General features: G+C 43.9%; 1 protein-coding gene across 1 annotated transcript in view; it reads left to right on the top strand.

Annotated features, from left to right (window-relative positions):
• The window catches only part of TET2 (tet methylcytosine dioxygenase 2), a 117,865-nt gene extending 102,469 nt beyond the window's left edge, over nucleotides 1-15,396 (top strand). The window contains exons 9-11 of the mRNA XM_084861455.1: nucleotides 9,059-9,196; nucleotides 10,987-11,341; nucleotides 13,547-15,396. Coding sequence (XP_084717581.1) covers nucleotides 9,059-9,196; nucleotides 10,987-11,341; nucleotides 13,547-15,063 — 2,010 coding nt within the window. The 3' untranslated portion in view covers nucleotides 15,064-15,396. The remainder of the gene's footprint in view (nucleotides 1-9,058; nucleotides 9,197-10,986; nucleotides 11,342-13,546) is intronic.
• Nucleotides 15,397-17,190: the final 1,794 nt, after the last annotated feature.

Below are 17,190 nucleotides of genomic sequence, written 5' to 3'. Positions count from 1 at the left end.
CACACCTGATGTTCTAAGCATTTATATTCTAATCTATTACTCTTCCTTTGGAGTATTTTATGCATCTCCTGAACCTGGAGTGCTCAAAATATGAAAATAGTCAAAAGTGACTATATATAACTTCTGAGATGAGTTTCACTATTTATGAAGGAATAATTGTATAGGTGTACTAATCAATGGGCATCAAGTTTCAGTTAGGCAAGGTGAATAAGCTGTAGAATCTGCTATATAACATTTATATCTGTAGTAAAAAAAAAAAAAAAAAAAGCATTGTACACTTAAAATTTGTTACAAGGATAGATCTCATGTTAAGTGTTCTTACCACAATAAAATAAAATTTAACTGCATACATTTGTGCATTAAAATAAATCTAATGTCTCTATAAATTAATTCAATTAATGGCTGTGAGTGGATAAGGTATTTATATATATATGCATGATAGGTACCATTAGTAATGTTCATCTATATGTCTTAACATGGCTTAGAGATCAAAAAAGAGCCATGTGATCTTTCCACATACTGAATGGGAAGATGTTTTGAGGTATGGATGCTGTCAAATCCTATCATTTGATTTTTGCCTGCTTCCCTCAACTGGATATATTAACTTTATTTCTCATATCTGAATGTGCTTCCTGGCTTTATTCCCTGTTTTCATAGTTAAAGTCTTGTTGCTAAAGTTAAGCTTCATTGGGTCTTCAAAGCATTTCTTGATATTTTTGTAGAGAGAGAGAGGAAGGAGGAGGGATAGATAGAAACATTGGTGAGAGAGAAACTTTATTGACTGGCTGTATACCCCCTACTGTGGACTGAGCTTGCAACCTGGGCATGTGCCTTGACTAGGAATTGAACCAGTGATCTTGTGGTTTCTAGGTCAATGCTCAGCCACTGAGCCACACTAGCTGGGTTAGAGTCATGAGTTTCAATACACAAATATACTTATGAACCTAGTAGTAAATAAAATTCAAGCCATCAAAAACATCATGTTGTGAGTGCAGATTCTAGCCATGATGAATTCACAGGGACTGGATTTACTTTTATACATATACTAGAGGCCTGGTGCACAAAATTTGTGCATGGTGGGGGAGAGGTCCCTCAGCCCAGCCTTTACCCTCTCCAATCCAGGACCCCTTGGGGGATATCTGACTGCCTCTCACAGTCCAGCACTGCTGGCTTCTGACTGCTCATCTGTCTGCCTGCCTGCCTGCCTGATCGCCCCAACAGCTCCCCTGTTGGCCTGATCACCCCTAACTGCCTCTGCCTCACCCAGCACCTGGGACCAAGGATTCATTCCTCCAGCCAGTCGCAGGCACTCGGGACCCAGACTTCCCTCCCTCTGGCCAGCCACAGGCACCCCTGACCTAGCTGGCTTTGATTGGGCTGGCAGGAGCCACAGGAGACCATGGGCAGGCGGCTTTGCCCAGGCTACAGCCTCAGGTGCTGGTGCCCGGGTCTTTGGGGCGGATGGCTTGACCCTCTTCCAGGCCTCAGGCATTGGCACCGAGGACTGCAGTGTGTGTGGCTTGTCCTTCTCCTGGGCAGCAGGCATACGTGCACCCACTGGCACCCAGAACCACAGGGTGGGTGGCTTGTCCCTCTCCCATGCCGCAAGCACAGGTGCAGCCACTGGCACCCAAAACCGTGTGGCATGTGGCTTGTCCCTGTCCCCAGCCATGGCCTGGATGGTTCCCATTCCTCTTTTGCGAGCTCATTTGTGTCTGGCAGGCCCCCATTCCTCTCTCCCCAGTCTTGAGTGTCTAAGCCTTTATGGCATTATGGCATGAGGGCGTGATGACCATTTGCATATTAGCTCTTTATTATATAGGATATACACTGAGTGGCCAGATTATTATGCGTTCAAAGATCATAATGATCTGGCCACTCCGTGTGTGTGTGTGTGTGTGTGTGTGTGTGTGTGTGTGTGTACTAGAGGCCTGGTGCATGAAATTCGTGCACTGGAGGAAGGGGGGTCCCTCAGCTCAACCTGCACCCTCTCCAATCTGGGACCCCTAGGGGGATGTCTGGCTGCCTGTTTAAAAACAGGCAGACATTCCTTTAACAATCAAGGACTGCTGGCTCCCAACTGCCCTCCTGCCTGCCTGATTACTCCTAACTGCTTCTGCCTGCCAGCCTAATCACCCCCTAACCACTCCCCTGATCGTCCCCAAGTGCCCTCCCCTGAAAGCCTGGTCACCTCCAATGCCCTCTCCTGCATATTCCCTCTTTATTAAATAGGGTTTTTCTTTAACATATTAGACAGTGTACCTGCCGTGTCTTGACAAACCAGTAAAAATATAAACTCAAAGTGTCATAAAATAAACTCCTTAAACGGAAATTTCATGAGACTTAGAAAGGTGATATCATGTGGGTTTTTTTCCCTTTTTTCCTTCTTTTTCTTTTTCTTGATGTTGCATCTTTTGTCCTTTCTTTATTTTCTCCTTTTATTCCTTTTTTGTCCTCTCTTTCTCTTAACTTTTCCATTGGTAGAATTGTCAGTACTTGAATCTATCTTGCTTCCAGAAGACGAAGAAGAGGGAAACACACTGTCATCATCTGAAGAAAAAGATGATCTATGTTGGGATTGTTATGTTTCTGATTTTGCTTTTTTCCTGGTTTGATTGTCATTTCTTCTGGCCCCACATTTTCAGGGCTTGTGCATGGGCACTTCTTATTCATGTCTATAAAACCTCCCTGCCTTGGTGAAAACTGTAAGGGAAAAGGCCTTCCTGGGTGGGCTCAAGCCCTTCCCAAGGTGCTGAGGAACCAGGGTAGGGAGCACCCACTACTGCCCTTGCAGAGCCAACCTTCGGACCTTGGGGTACTCTCCAGTAATGTAACTGCAATGTCCCCATTTGCTATCAGAAATTAGTTGTAAGTTACTTCTGATGTGAAACCCTACCTCAGACATTTCCTTTGCAGTTTCTAAAGATTTTAAACAAACCCATTTACCTCCCTAACATGGTCAGGAGTTTCTACCCAATGGGAGAGGTTTGCTGGGCAACATAGCCCAGATACCCTCCCCCCCAGTCTCCAATCACTCAGCTGGGGGCAAGGGAATTTCCAAGGCTATAGGGGTGTGTGTGTGTGGGGGGGGGGGACCACTCCATGTAGGAGCAGGCCCTTTGGAGGCTGAAACCCCAGGCTGCCTCCCAGGCCTACACCCCACCCCCACCCCCACCCCTGTAGATGGGAGCTGATCCCTGGGTGGGAGGGGGATAGGCAGTGCTGGCGCCTCCCAGGCCCACAGCCCAGGCCCAGGCCCTGGCTAGGAGTGGATCACGTAGGGGAGGGGGAGGGGGGCCATAGCCTGGGTAGCGGCTGAGAGCAGATCACACTAGGGGAAGTGTGTTTTCTCCCAGGCCACTGCCCAGGATGCTGCTGGGAGCAGATCACACTGGGGGGTCTGCACTGTCTCCAAGGCCACTGCCCGGGTTTCGGCTGGGAGCCTCCCAGGCCAACAGCCTGGGCCGCATGCTGCCTGCTCTCAGCAGCAGCCCTCCCTGGGACTGGGGGACCTCGGTGGGCCTGTGAGGACTGGGTGCCACCATCTGTGTCTATGGGCGCCGCCTTTTTTGCCATGGAATGATGGTTAATTTGCATATTACTCTTTTATTAGATAGGAATAACAATTTTTTATATGTAGAAGTAGAAAAAGCACAAGATAGTAATGCCAAAGAAAGGAGAAATTAAAAGGTGAATTTATCACATGGATCCAGACAACAGTGTGGCAACAGCCAGAAGGAAAGGGGGTGAGGTAGAGGTGGAGGTGGAGGTGGAGGTGGGCAAAGGGGGGGCAGAAAGAAACTTTGCTTGGGGCAATGAGCGCGTGATGCAGTCAGTGTGCAAATGATGTTTTATTGAGTCGCACACTTGAAACCTCTATGGTTTTGCAAACCAATGTCACCCTAATAAATTCAGGGTTGTTTTGTTTTGTTTTGTTTTTTAAAGGGCATAACTTATTTCCTGAAGAGTACATTAGGCTCCAGGGCTGGGAGGAGGTTCCTGAACAGATCCCAAGGTTATCTATGCATTAAGGAGACAAAGTTCAGACTATGGAGAAGTAACGTCATAGAATTCACAGCCCAGAGTGCCAGGGAGGAGAGGGCATCATTGAGAAGAGTTCCTATATCTGTAGAAAGCACTGCTTGAGTCTTTAGCTGACTACTGAACTGTGCATGCATGTGAAGAGATTACCAAGGCTGTAGAAAGAGCCATCAAAAGGAGTAGGCAGAACAATCCCTTGGTTTCATACAAGGCCTACAAAGGTTTTGTTAATACTATTCAGAAGGAAAGACCTATTGACATACAAAGTGACAAAGAGCATATACAGAATCCTATGGCCTTGGTAGCAGAAGCAGATTAGGCTATTCTGGTCCCATCTACAGATGGTTAAGATTAAGTCTTGAAAGCATCAAACTGACTCCAAATAATGGCATCCCAGAACAAAGGCTTAAAAAAAAAACCTCTAAAACAAGGTAAAATTTATAATATCTTAATCCCATAAAAATTACGAAGCATAGCCTGGCCAGTGTTGCTTAGTGGTTAAATGCCAACCTTTGAACCAAGAGGTCATGGCCCACTTGCTCAGGTTGCAGGCTTAATCCCCGGTGGGGACGTGCAGGAGGCTACCAATCGGTGTTTCTCTCTCATCAATGTTTTTATCTCTCTATCCCTATCCCTTCCTCTCTCTCTAAAATCAGTAGAAATATATTTTTAAAAAAATATTAGGCATATAAAGAAGTGAGAAAATATGACCCATAATTAGGGTAATGGGAAAACAATCAATAGAAATTGTTCCAAAAATGACATGGTAATATGTAGACAAGGACATTAAAATATATCAGAGGAAAGTATAAGCATGATAAAGAAAACTAAGAAGATATAAAAAAGACCCACATTAAACTTCTAAAAGTGAAAAATACATGATGTCTGGATAAAGGAAAACATTACATGGAATCAACAGCAGATTAGTGAACTGGAATACATAACAATAGAAAAATTCCAATGTGAAATAAAAGAGAAAAACCAAAACTGGAAGTAAAATTAATAGATTGATAACCTACTAATGATTAAACTAATTATTACACTAATATATATATATATATATATATATATATATATATATATATATAATTAGAGTACCAGAAGGAGATTGTGCACAGAAATTTTTAAATAAGAGCTAAATTTTCCACCCAAAATTTGTTCAAAACTATAAACCCCTTTATCCTAGAAGCTGAGAAAGCCCCTGATAGAGGTGGAAAAGAGGCAGGAAGTAGACTAGATGAAAATGGAAATGAATTTGATTAAAGCCAATGACAAAGAGAAAAATGCGAAAAGCAGATGGAGAAAAAAAAGACATTACATTTAGTGAAGAAACTGATAATAAACACAGGAAACATTGTGTCGGGGTGGGGGAGATGCGAGAAAGAAGACAGAAGAGAAATATTTTTAAAGTACTGAAAGAAAAAACAAACTGTCAACTTAGAAAACCAATAAAAACAACTCTTAAAAAAAAAGACAAAATAAATATTTTCTTCAGACAAAGGCTGAAATAAGTTACCACCAGCAGACTAACACTTCAAAAATATTAAAGGAAATCTTCTGGTAAAAAGTAAATGTTACCAGTTAGAAATCTGGATTTTAAAAAAAAGACTCTTTTCTTATTTTAAAGATACTTTGATATATATATATACATATATATATATATATATATATATATATATATATATATATATGTATATGTATATATATATGTATATGTATATGTATGTATATATAAATATATGTATGTATATATAAATAGTGTACTCTGAGTTTTATAACATATTGAAGTAGCACAGAGGCTTAGGAATTAGAAGACGGTAGTTTCCCTCCCCTCTGCACCCCACCCTAACCTACAGGCAATACGTTCTAATACCCCCAGAGGATGCCTGAAATTGTGGATAGTACTGAACCCCACATATACTTTTGTTCCTATATATACCTACCTATGCTAAATTTAATTTATAAGTTAGGCATAGAAAGAGAGTAAAAACAATAAGAAAATAGAATAATTATCTATATATATAAAAACCTAAGCAACCAGATGACTTGACGGTAGCTATGATGCACACTGACCACCAGGGGTCAGACGCTCAATGCAGGAGTTGCCCCCTTGTGGTCAGTGTGCTCCCACGGCAGAAGTGCCACTCAGTTGTCAGGCCACAGATGTGACAGATGCTAACCTGATGGCTGGCGAGCACAGCTGTGGCAATGCGAGCCTCTCCCACCCTGCACACTTGAGCAGTGGTGGCAGCAACCGCAGTGAGGGCCAAGATGAATGAGAGCTGCAAGGCTCCCAGCCTGGGCGCAGGCTCCTTCCCGGCCTGTCACTTGGTGCACTACTTTGTGCTGTGCAGGACTGACACAGACAGTGGGCTGGAACCCAATGAGCTGGCGGGAAAGGCCGGGCTGTGGCAGCACGGAGGTCGACTGATCCCCACAGGCCAGGCCGAGGGACCCAGGATTCGTGCAGCAGGCCTCTAGTTAACAATATATTGTAATAAAAATTATGTGACTATGGTCTCTCTCTTTCAAAATATCTTATGGACTGTACTGAGCTTTTCACTTAAGGAGAGCAGTGCATGGCTTCTCTTTGGCATATCCGAATTACCAGCATCACTGCACATGTGTTTTGTAAAGGAAGGGTGACTTGAACACAAGCACTGAGATACCACACAGTCAATCTGATAGCAAAATGACTGCCAAGTGACTAATGGGTGGGTAGGCTGACGCATATAGCTAGAGATGCTGGACAAAGAGATGACTCACCATTCAGGTGGGACTGAGTAGGCTGGTGTAAGATTTCATCACACGACTCAGAATGGCATGAGATTTAAAACTCATAAATGATTTATTTTTTAAGTTTTTCATTGAATGTGTTTAGACCACTATTGATCACAGGTAACAGAAACTGACTATGGAAAGCAAAACTGTGGATAAGGAGAGATTACTGCATACGGTTATAAGGTTCTTATATATGGAGTGGTATAATATTACTTGAATCCAGACTGTGGTGAGTTAAAGAGCACACCATAAACTTTAAAGCAAGCAGTCACTAAATTAAAGCCAATTAAATTAAAATCTGTACCAGAGAGATGCCTACAAAATCCCTAAATATCTGGAAATGAAGCAATATATTTCTAAATGACATATGAGTCAAAGAATAAAATATAAGGGAAATTAGAAAGTATTTCAAACAAAATGAAAGTTAAGAGATGACATTAAAATGTGTGTGATGCAGCTATAAAGCATTGCTTAAAGAAATATAGCATTGAACACTTATATTAGAAAAAAAGTGATCAGCAGTGACAGAGATCAGTGGGTGCCTTGAAACAAAGAGGAGGCGTGAATTATAAAGGAGTACGAGGAAATTTGGGGAGTGATGGATATGTACTAGGTATACCAGTTAATAATGAGGGTTTTATAATTAAAGAAATCATGATAATTTAAGAGAAACATCAAAAGTGCTTTATTCAAAGTAACATCCATCGCTAGCGAAACATTTCGCCCATCTTTCAGGTAATTTGTGGATACCGTCCCAAAAGAACTTTTCTTGTTTTGAGGCAAACCATTCAGGACGCAATTTTCCTCTTCTTTGTACATTTTGAAGTACTGATCAGAAGTGCATGTGCCATTGATCAATGGTAATCTGAAAGAGCAAGGTCTGGTGAATATAGCGGGTGGGTGAATACCTCCCAGGCAAGATCTTTTAACGTGTCTTTAGCTGGTTTTGAAGTGTGTAATGGGGCGTTAATATGAAGCAAAATTACTTTGCCGTGTCTTCTGGCACATTCTGGTCGTTTCACGATCAAAGCGTAGTTCAAATTGATTGTTGTTGGTAGCGATCAGTATTAATAGTTTCACCTGATTTAGATGCTCATAATATACCACACCTTCCTGATCCCACCAAACGCAGATCATTGTCTTCTTTTCAAAGCGATTTGGCCTTGCAGTCAATGTTGATGGTTGACCTGGATCAACCCATGATTTTGTGCATTTGAGATTCTCAAAGTAAATCCACTTTTCATCACTAGTCACAATTTGATGCAAAAAAGACTTTCTTTCATGCCATTGAGGCAATATTTTACTGATGACTTTCCGGTTTTCCATCTGTCTTTCTTTCAGTTGACATGGCACCCATTTTTCTTCCTTTAAAATCTTTCCCATTGCTTGTAAAGATCAGAAATTGTTTGCTGAGCAACATTTAATCTTTTTGCAAGTTGTTTTTGAGTTTGACATGCATCTTCATCCAATAATGCTTGTAATTGTTGGTCTTCAAACTTTTTTGGTTGATCTAGAAGTTCTTTCTTTTCTTTCACATTGAAATGATCACTTTTAAAGTGTTTAAACCAATGTTCACAAGTGTCTTCAGATGGAACATGTTCACCATAAGCTTCCCAAAGTATTCAGCAGCACTTTCCTTCAAAATGAACTAATGAATTAAAACTTCCCGCCAATGCTTTTTGGCATGAAATTCAACATTTTTAAGCATAAAAAATATCTATGATGTTAATTCCTTCAGCAAATTTGACATATGAAGTTTTGAAGCTTGCTGTCAATACAACAAAATAGCATACATATCAAATCATATATATATATATATATATATATATATATATATATATATATATATATATATCAACATATGTGTAACCATCTATTGAAAAAAATCCACATTATTAACCGGTACACCTAGTACACTATTTTGATGGTGGCATGGTTTCATGTATTATTATGTCAAAACTTATCAAATAGTGCTCTTTAAATATATTCTGCTTAATTTCAGTTATACCTCAACACTCTCAAATAAAAACTTTACCATGTCGAGGTATTTGCTTTATTGTGTACGATCCTGTTGTGTTTGGATATTAAGTAGGCAACATTTCTAAAAGTTCTAAATATCACAGTGTCTTTTTGACCTATTCACTGCACAGGTCTTGTACTTTCTTATCAAATGTATGCCCAAGAATTTAAAAGGCCTAAGTACCTCCCCACTCACACACATACTTGTCTTTTTCAGATTGAATATGAACACCGAGCGCCAGAGTGCCGCCTGGGTCTGAAGGAAGGCCGTCCGTTCTCAGGGGTCACTGCGTGCTTGGACTTCTGTGCCCATGCCCATAGAGACTTGCACAACATGCACAACGGCAGCACCTTGGTAAGTGCGGCCGAGGACCGGCGTGGAGGAGCAGCGGGCTGGCAGGTAGCGGCGTTTGGTGAGAGGAACACTCTCTCTGCAGGTGTCACACAGCACAGCAGCGTTTTCATGAATGAACTGTTGTTGCATAACTGTTTGGCATAGCTAGCACTCTCATAACAGGTTGGCACACCAGGGGAAACTGTGTTGACAAGCACATGGAAATCATGGAAATTCTTGGTGCTAATCTAAACCAGTGTCTATGAGTTGCCAGCTCTTAGCAGGTGGCTGCCAAAAAAAATCTTTAAAAATTACATGTCAGCTATCTGGTAGGTTATGGCCAGTTAATCAGCAAAACAAAGTATCAGTCACCTTGCAGAGAAGTACTAATAATGGAAGCACGTCGTCACTGCCGCAGTAACTACTATAGAAGATCCAAAGTAAAAAAGAGCCCACGGAACTACATATTCAATGGGTGGAGTGCACCGGGCCTGGTAATTGGAGGCTATGGTACAGCGGGAAGTGAATACAGTCTTAGGGTAGGGCAACCTTCCACACTAACGAAGTCCGGGAAAGGGGCTTGCCTGGCCAAGAGATGATCCGAGCTGGAGATAGGAATGAGAAAGTTCAAGTGAAGAAACTGCATTCATCAACCTAATAAGCCATCAACATGAATATAGTTATAATTAAGGAAGGTGACCAGCTAATGGGAAAACAAAAGACAGGCACTAAAGTTATAGTGTAGCGTAGAAAAGAATTCAGGGAGATAGTAGCAACAGTGGAAAATAAAGAATATTATAACCCGATGAACAAAAAGATAGATACAGAGGCAGTAAAGCATCAAACAGACTGTTAAATTACAGCAGGAAGGCTGCGGAGTGTTGGGGAGGCGGGGAAGAGATCAATCAAAGGACTTGTGTGCATGCATATAAGCACAACCAATGGACACAAGACACTGGGGGGAGGGGGATGAGGGCATGTGCCAGGGGTTGGGGGAGGCTGGGGGAAGGTCAATGGGGAGAAGAAAAAAAAAGGGAGATATATGTATTGCTACGTGTAATACTTTAAACAATTAAGAATTTGAGAAAACTGGTACCAAGCTTTTGTTAAGAAGCAGAGAAATGCTTATTAATGGTCTGGGGCAGGAGATGAAAAACTTTAAAAGGCAAAGTAGTATATATTTTAGGCTTTGTAGGTCATATAGGATTTTCATAGAGCATATTATTTGGATAATATATATATATATATTAGAAGCCCAGTACACAAAATTCATGCAGGGGGGGGGGGGGGTGTGGGAGAGAAGGGATGAAGGAAGGGGGTCCCCTCAGCCCTGCCTGCACCCTCTCCAATCCAGGACCCCTTGGAGGATGTCCCACTGCAGGTTTAGGCCCACTCTCTGGTGGGACCGGGCCTGACCCAACCGTCGGCTATCCCTCTCGCAGTCCAGGACTCTGGCCCTTAACTACCCACCTGCCTGCCTGCCTGCCTGATTGCACCTAACCACTCTACCTGCCTGCCTGATTGTCCCTAACTGCTCTCTCCTGCCAGCCTGATCACCCCTAACTACTCTCCTCTGCTGACCTAAAATTGCCCCTAATTGCTCTCCTCTGCTGGCCTGATCGCCTCTAACCACCTCTGCCTAAGCCCCTGCCACTGTGGCTTTGTCTGGAAGGACATCTAGAAGGATGTCCAGAAGACATCCAGTCTAATTAGCATATTACACACACACACACACACACACACACACACACACACACACACACACAGTTGTTCTGGACTGAAACAGGCTGTTTGTCCTACTTTCCTGCCAGGTCTGCACCCTCACAAGAGAAGACAATCGAGAAATCAGAGGCAAGCCTGAGGATGAGCAGCTCCACGTGCTGCCGCTCTACAAAGTGTCCGATGTGGATGAGTTTGGGAGTGCAGAAGCTCAGGAGGAGAAGAAACGAAATGGTGCTATTCAGGTGCTAAGTTCTTTTCGGCGGAAAGTCCGGATGTTGGCAGAGCCAGTGAAGACGTGCCGACAGAGGAAACTAGAAGCCAAGAAAGCTGCGGCCGAAAAGCTTTTTTCTCTGGAGAACAGCGCACACAAGAATGAAAAGGACAAGCCAGCCCCATCCCGCACAAAGCAGACGGAAGGTGCAGCCCAGGCTAAACACTTGGCAGGTAAATTGAACGTGAGCCTTGTAGATGTAGGTGTTGTATGATACTGAAAATGAGCATTGTTCCTTTTGGAAGGTCACATTCAGTCACGGTCTTAGTCCTGTACCAGAATCTTCTCTAAAGTCGAAACGGCCAGGCTTTGCTCTGGAGATGGTACTGAGCTATTGCACCATCAGCCCCAGCTTTTTGATGGGGAACTTCGGGTTTTATTCTATAATAAATGGCAGAATCTCCTGATAGGTGAGTGATATGGTGGGATCAGTGTCAGTGTAACAGTGGCAGGTAGGTCACATTAGAGCTGAAGGAGCTAATGGTTTGGAGACAGAAGCAATAAACCAAGAGTGAGGTAATAAGAGCTTGAATTTTGGTGGTGGCAATGAAGATGTAGCAAAAGCGACAGAAGTGAATTCTTCCAAAATTAATATCAATATACTGCTGGCAAAATATTGGGATAAGAAGAAGACAAATTTAAGGATGACTCCAAAGGTTTAAGCCTGGATAACGTAAGCAGTACAATTTATTGAAATAAGTTTGGGAACAAGCTTGAGGGGCAGTGGCAGGGGAATAAGATGCCTTTCCTTAGCCATATTACATTTGAGGTGTAGGAGGTGGGTCCACATGTAGTTCTTATAAAGCTTTTACCCGTCCCATGGATCACATCTATAGCAGTACCAATAGAACGTGAATTGTCAACACTTAGTTGATATTTCCTGTCCACAGCCCCTTGCTTTATGTCAGCAGTTACTAGTGTAAAGAATCATAGAATGTAATGTCTATATTCAAATTATAGGCCTGACCATTAACAAGAGAAAAGTGTATATCTTTTAAGTTTAGTGAACCAGTTTGCTTAGAAAGTCAAATCTTCCTGTTGATTCACTTTGAAGCCCAAAGAAACTACGTAACTTAGAATAAATGTGCCAAAGATGCTTAATAAGTATTTGTTGATTGATTGACTCACTACGAGAAATTAATCCTATTCAGCCCATGATATCTCCTTTAGGTTAGCTGTAAAGTGTAAGCGTGTACAACTCGGCCTCTCATTCCTTCTTACCAGCTTTTGTAACAATCGTTTCGGTGGTCAGAGCTGCTAGTGCAGCTCCATTTGTTCTGATCTCAGGTAACGCTCTTTTTTTATTTTTTTTTTATTTTATTTTATTGATTTTTTACAGAGAGGAAGGGAGAGAGATAGAGAGCCAGAAACGTCAATGGGAGAGAAACATGGACCAGCTGCCTCCTGCACACCCCCCACTGGGAATGTGCCCGCAACCAAGGTACATGCCCTTGCCGGGAATCGAACCCAGGACCTTTCAGTCCGCAGACTGATGCTCTACCACTGAGCCAAACCGGTTTCGGCTCAGGTAATGCTCTTAAGCGAGGTCGTGAAACAATAGTATAACTTTTAAAGTGTCCCTTGCAAAGCTGAAAGTTTCATTCAGGTTTTATCTACAGCTCTAACTTTCCTTTCTCAAAAGCATGCTAAGGAAATGGGTTCGTGTGCTATAGAAGATGCTCTGGGTGTTTAAATGAATGTCATTTTTCTTCTCGTTGCATTGCTGAATCTTTTCATGACAAATTTCATGCTATGTAATTTTAACTATTTAACCAAGCTTATTGCATGCTAGGCAGTAGAGAAATCAAGGAAAATAAGGCATGGTCCCTTTCCACACGAGGAATTCCTTGTAAGGAGGTTAAAGAGGGGACTAAACATGGATAATTACAATACATTGTGACTGTTGCTTCATGTGACTGATGTTTGTGGTGGGCAATGCAGAAGCCCTGGAAGATGAGGTCATAGAAGGTTTGCTCAAGGAAGGGATGACTGTGCCAAGGGAGGGCAGGGAGCGGGGTGGAGGGCGGAGGGCACTTCATGCAGAGCGTTTGGCCTGATCAGAAGCAGAGGCTGCAGAGAATGTGATGCGCTCCGTGGAATATCTTTTGGATTCTCACTACCTCTACCTTCACTTACCAGACTGTCCTTTTATGAGGTCTGTCATTTTATTTCTGATGCTTAGACACACACAAAAAATTATGGCAGACAGTCATCAGCACCCTGACTCTGCTCTTACCTTGTTGGATGGGTGTTGCATAATCCTGGTGGTGGTTCTTCCATGCATTTAAGCCTCCTCACTAGCTTTCACAAAATAATCATCAAGCATGCTTGTTCCTGCTCTTTTCTTACCTTGTCCACAAAACTTCTGTGACTTTCAGGACCAGTCATGCAGCTGTCCCAGCAGCCCCAGCCCCAGCCCCAGCCCCAGCAACCACAGAAGCAGCCTCCACAGCCACCGAAGCAGCCGCCGCAGCCGCAGCCACAGCCGCCCCAGCAGCAGCCACCACATCACCCCTTGACGAATAACCATCACTCAGAGACTGTCAACGCTTACTACCCTTCAGGACCCACCAACCTGTACATGAGACGGCCCAATCCAGTCAGCCCTTACTCCAGCTCCTCACACAATTCGGATATGTATGGGGGAGGCGCCAACTGTGTGAACTCCACCTCCTCCCAGACGGCGGGCTCCTATCTGAGTTCTTCGAATCTCATGGGCCCCTACTCTGGGCTCCTCAACCAGAACAACCAATACCCATCCTACCAGTGCAACGGGAACGTGTCCATGGACAGCTGCTCCTCCTACCTGGGCTCTTACTCCCCCCAGCCCCAGCCCATGGACCTCTACAGGTACCCCAACCAAGACCCTCTCTCCAAGCTGAACCTCCCGCCCATCCACACCCTGTACCAGCCCAGGTTCGGGAACAGCCCGAGCTTTACTTCCAAACCTCTGGGTTACGGAAACCAGAACATGCAGGGGGACACCTTCGGCAGCGGCTGCGCCCCGAGGCCACCGAGCACGCGCCACGTGGGGACCCTGCCTCCTTACTCCACCACGCACGAGATGGATGGCCTCTTCCTGGGGGCCGCCTCCAGGTTCCCCCCCAACCTGAGCAGCCACCCCAACGTAGACTACAAACACGGCGAGCATCCCCCACCTTCTCATCTGCTCCCTGCCTATGGGGCGGCCCCGGGCAGCATGTTCACCAGCTCCCTGCACGCCCTGCACCTGCAGAACAAGGAGAACGACCACCTGCTCCCCCACAGCGCTCACGGGCTCCCCAAGATGATGCATCCGGTGCAGGTGCATCCGGGCCTGAGCCACGACCGGACCCCCGCCGCCGCCCAGCAGGGCTTGCACAGGCTGCAGGAGGAGAAGCCGCCCCCCGGGGCCGCGGAGGACAACAACGACGAGGTGTGGTCGGACAGCGAGCAGAGCTTCCTGGACCCCGACATCGGCGGCGTGGCCGTGGCGCCGGCGCACGGCTCCATCCTCATCGAGTGCGCCAAGCGCGAGCTGCACGCCACCACCCCTTTGAAGAACCCCAACCGCAACCACCCCACCCGCATCTCGCTCGTCTTCTACCAGCACAAGAGCATGAACGAGCCCAAGCACGGCCTGGCGCTCTGGGAGGCCAAGATGGCCGAGAAGGCCCGGGAGAAGGAGGAGGAGAGCGAGCGGCACGGCCCGGACCACGTGCCGCAGAAGGCGCACGGCAAGAAGGGCCGGCGCGAGCCCGCCGCCGAGCCGCACGAGCCCGCCGCCGAGCCCACCTACCTGCGCTTCATCCGGTCCCTGGCCGAGCGGACCCTGTCGCTGACCACCGACTCCACCGTCACCACCTCCCCGTATGCCTTCACCCGGGTCACAGGGCCTTACAACAGATACATGTGATGTCGCCCCCTCCCCTCCCCTGTCCTCCTCTGTCCTCCCCTCCCCTCCTCTCCTCTTCCCTCCCCTCCCCTCCCCTCCCCTCCCCTCCCCTCCTCTCCTCTGTCCTTCCCTCCCAGGGGCTGGTTACCTCATGTGAAAAGACCACAGCCAACCTGCCCGCACGGGATAGTCGTCCTCATGAGACCCGGGCCCTGGGGGAAGAAAGGACACAGGAGGCATGGCCCACGTGGTAGAAGAACCTCAGCTCACCAGCAAACAGAAAGAGAGGTCCCCTGACCATAGCACTTAATTTCCACCGACTCCTCTAAGTGATCACAGATGGCACATCCTTGCAAAAAAAAAAAAAAAAAAAAAAAAGACCAAAGCATTCTATGCAACATGAAGGAGGTGGGGGAGAGAGGGTTCCACAATTTACATGTTTTAAACACTGGTTCTGGTATTGGGCGAGAGGATGTGTAAATGTGACTTTCCCCCACCTGACAGCTCGACACATCTGTGACCACTTTGTTTTTAGGTAATACCCGGTTTGCATAGTCCTGGACACAAATCAAGCGAGTACTGTAGTAGTTACAGTGGCAGGATTCTCAAATTCCATCTGGTGCTGAACATACGATGTACTAAAATACTGGAATTACGGTTTGTTTTTTTAACATGCAGTTTTTACTGTAATCTTAATATTAACTTTTATTTATCAAATAGCTACAGGAAGCATAAATGAATAGACAGCAAAACACTGAATTTGTTTGGATGTTCTAAGAAATGGTGCTAAGAAAATGGTGTCTTTAACAGTTGAAAATTTAATGCCTTTAATATTATCAAGATCAGTGAACTCCAGTGCCCTTGAATAATAGGGGTACCTTTTCATTCAAGTTTTTATTATAATTACCTATTCTTACACAAGCTGTTTTTAAAAAGTGGACATTTTAAAGGCCTCTGGATTTTGCTCATCCAGTGAAGTCCTTGTAGGACAATAAACTTATATATGTACATATATATGTATACATATATATATATACACACATGTATATGTGCACACACATGTATATGTATAAATATCTTAAATGGTGTCTTAGAAGCACTTTGCCTACCTAAGCTTTGACAACTTGAACAATGCTAAGGTACTGAGACGTTTAAAAAAAAAAAGTTTACTTTCATTTTAGAATGCAAAGTTGATTTTTTTAAGAAAGCTTTTAAAATATTTTTGCTTTTGGCCATGCATCTGCTGATGAGCAACGTGTCCATTTTTCATACAGCCGGTTAAATCCAAAAGGGGGCTTACTGGATTCAGAAGAATACGTTAGTCCATAACACATGTTTTCTGGTGCTCATCTCTCATGCTATACTGTAACAGTTTTATACCAAGTTGTATGACAAGTTCCTTGGTCAAATATGTCCTTTTCAGAGTTTGGTTTTTTTTTTTTTTATCAACTTCAGTAATGATTGACTCCACACCACAGGCTCAAACCATGCCGTTCACTTACGCAAAGTGGCTTTATGGCTCTTTATGCTCTTCAGCAGTTGAATGTCAGTCTGCCTTTGTGTTGATCATTGTGAGTTGTGATGTTGTCACTTCTTGGCTTAAGTGTCCTCTTTACCAGGAAGACCGACCGAGCAGACTGATGCCTGCATAAGATGAATAAACAGGGTTAGTTCCGTGTGAATCTGTTAATTAAAGGAAAAGAAAAAAGAAAGAAACAGGCAGCTGGCTTGCTGTGGTGGTTTTAAATCATTAATTTGTATAAAGAAGTGAAAGAGATGTATAATAAGTAAATTAATTGTAAACAAAACTTTTTTAACGCAATGCTTTAGTATTTTAGTACTGTAAAAAATTAAATATATACATATATATATATATATATATATATATATATATATATATATATATATGGATTTGAAGTAGAATTCACATCATGATGGTGCTTCTCAGCCTGCTACAAATATATCATAATGTGAGTTAAGAATTCAGTTAGGGGTTGAGTGGTGTTCCTACTGTCATATACCTCAACACTAGTTTGGCAATAGGATATTGAACTGAGAGTGAAAGCTTATAGCATCATGTATCATACCATCATTTTTTTCCAAGTCTTTTTTATGATTAAAACGCATACCTTTATGTTCAATACTTGA

The sequence above is a fragment of the Pipistrellus hanaki genome (assembly GCF_964339955.1).
Source record: "Pipistrellus hanaki genome assembly, chromosome: 1".
NCBI lineage: Eukaryota > Metazoa > Chordata > Mammalia > Chiroptera > Vespertilionidae > Pipistrellus > Pipistrellus hanaki.
This window is presented reverse-complemented; position numbering and strand designations above follow the sequence as displayed.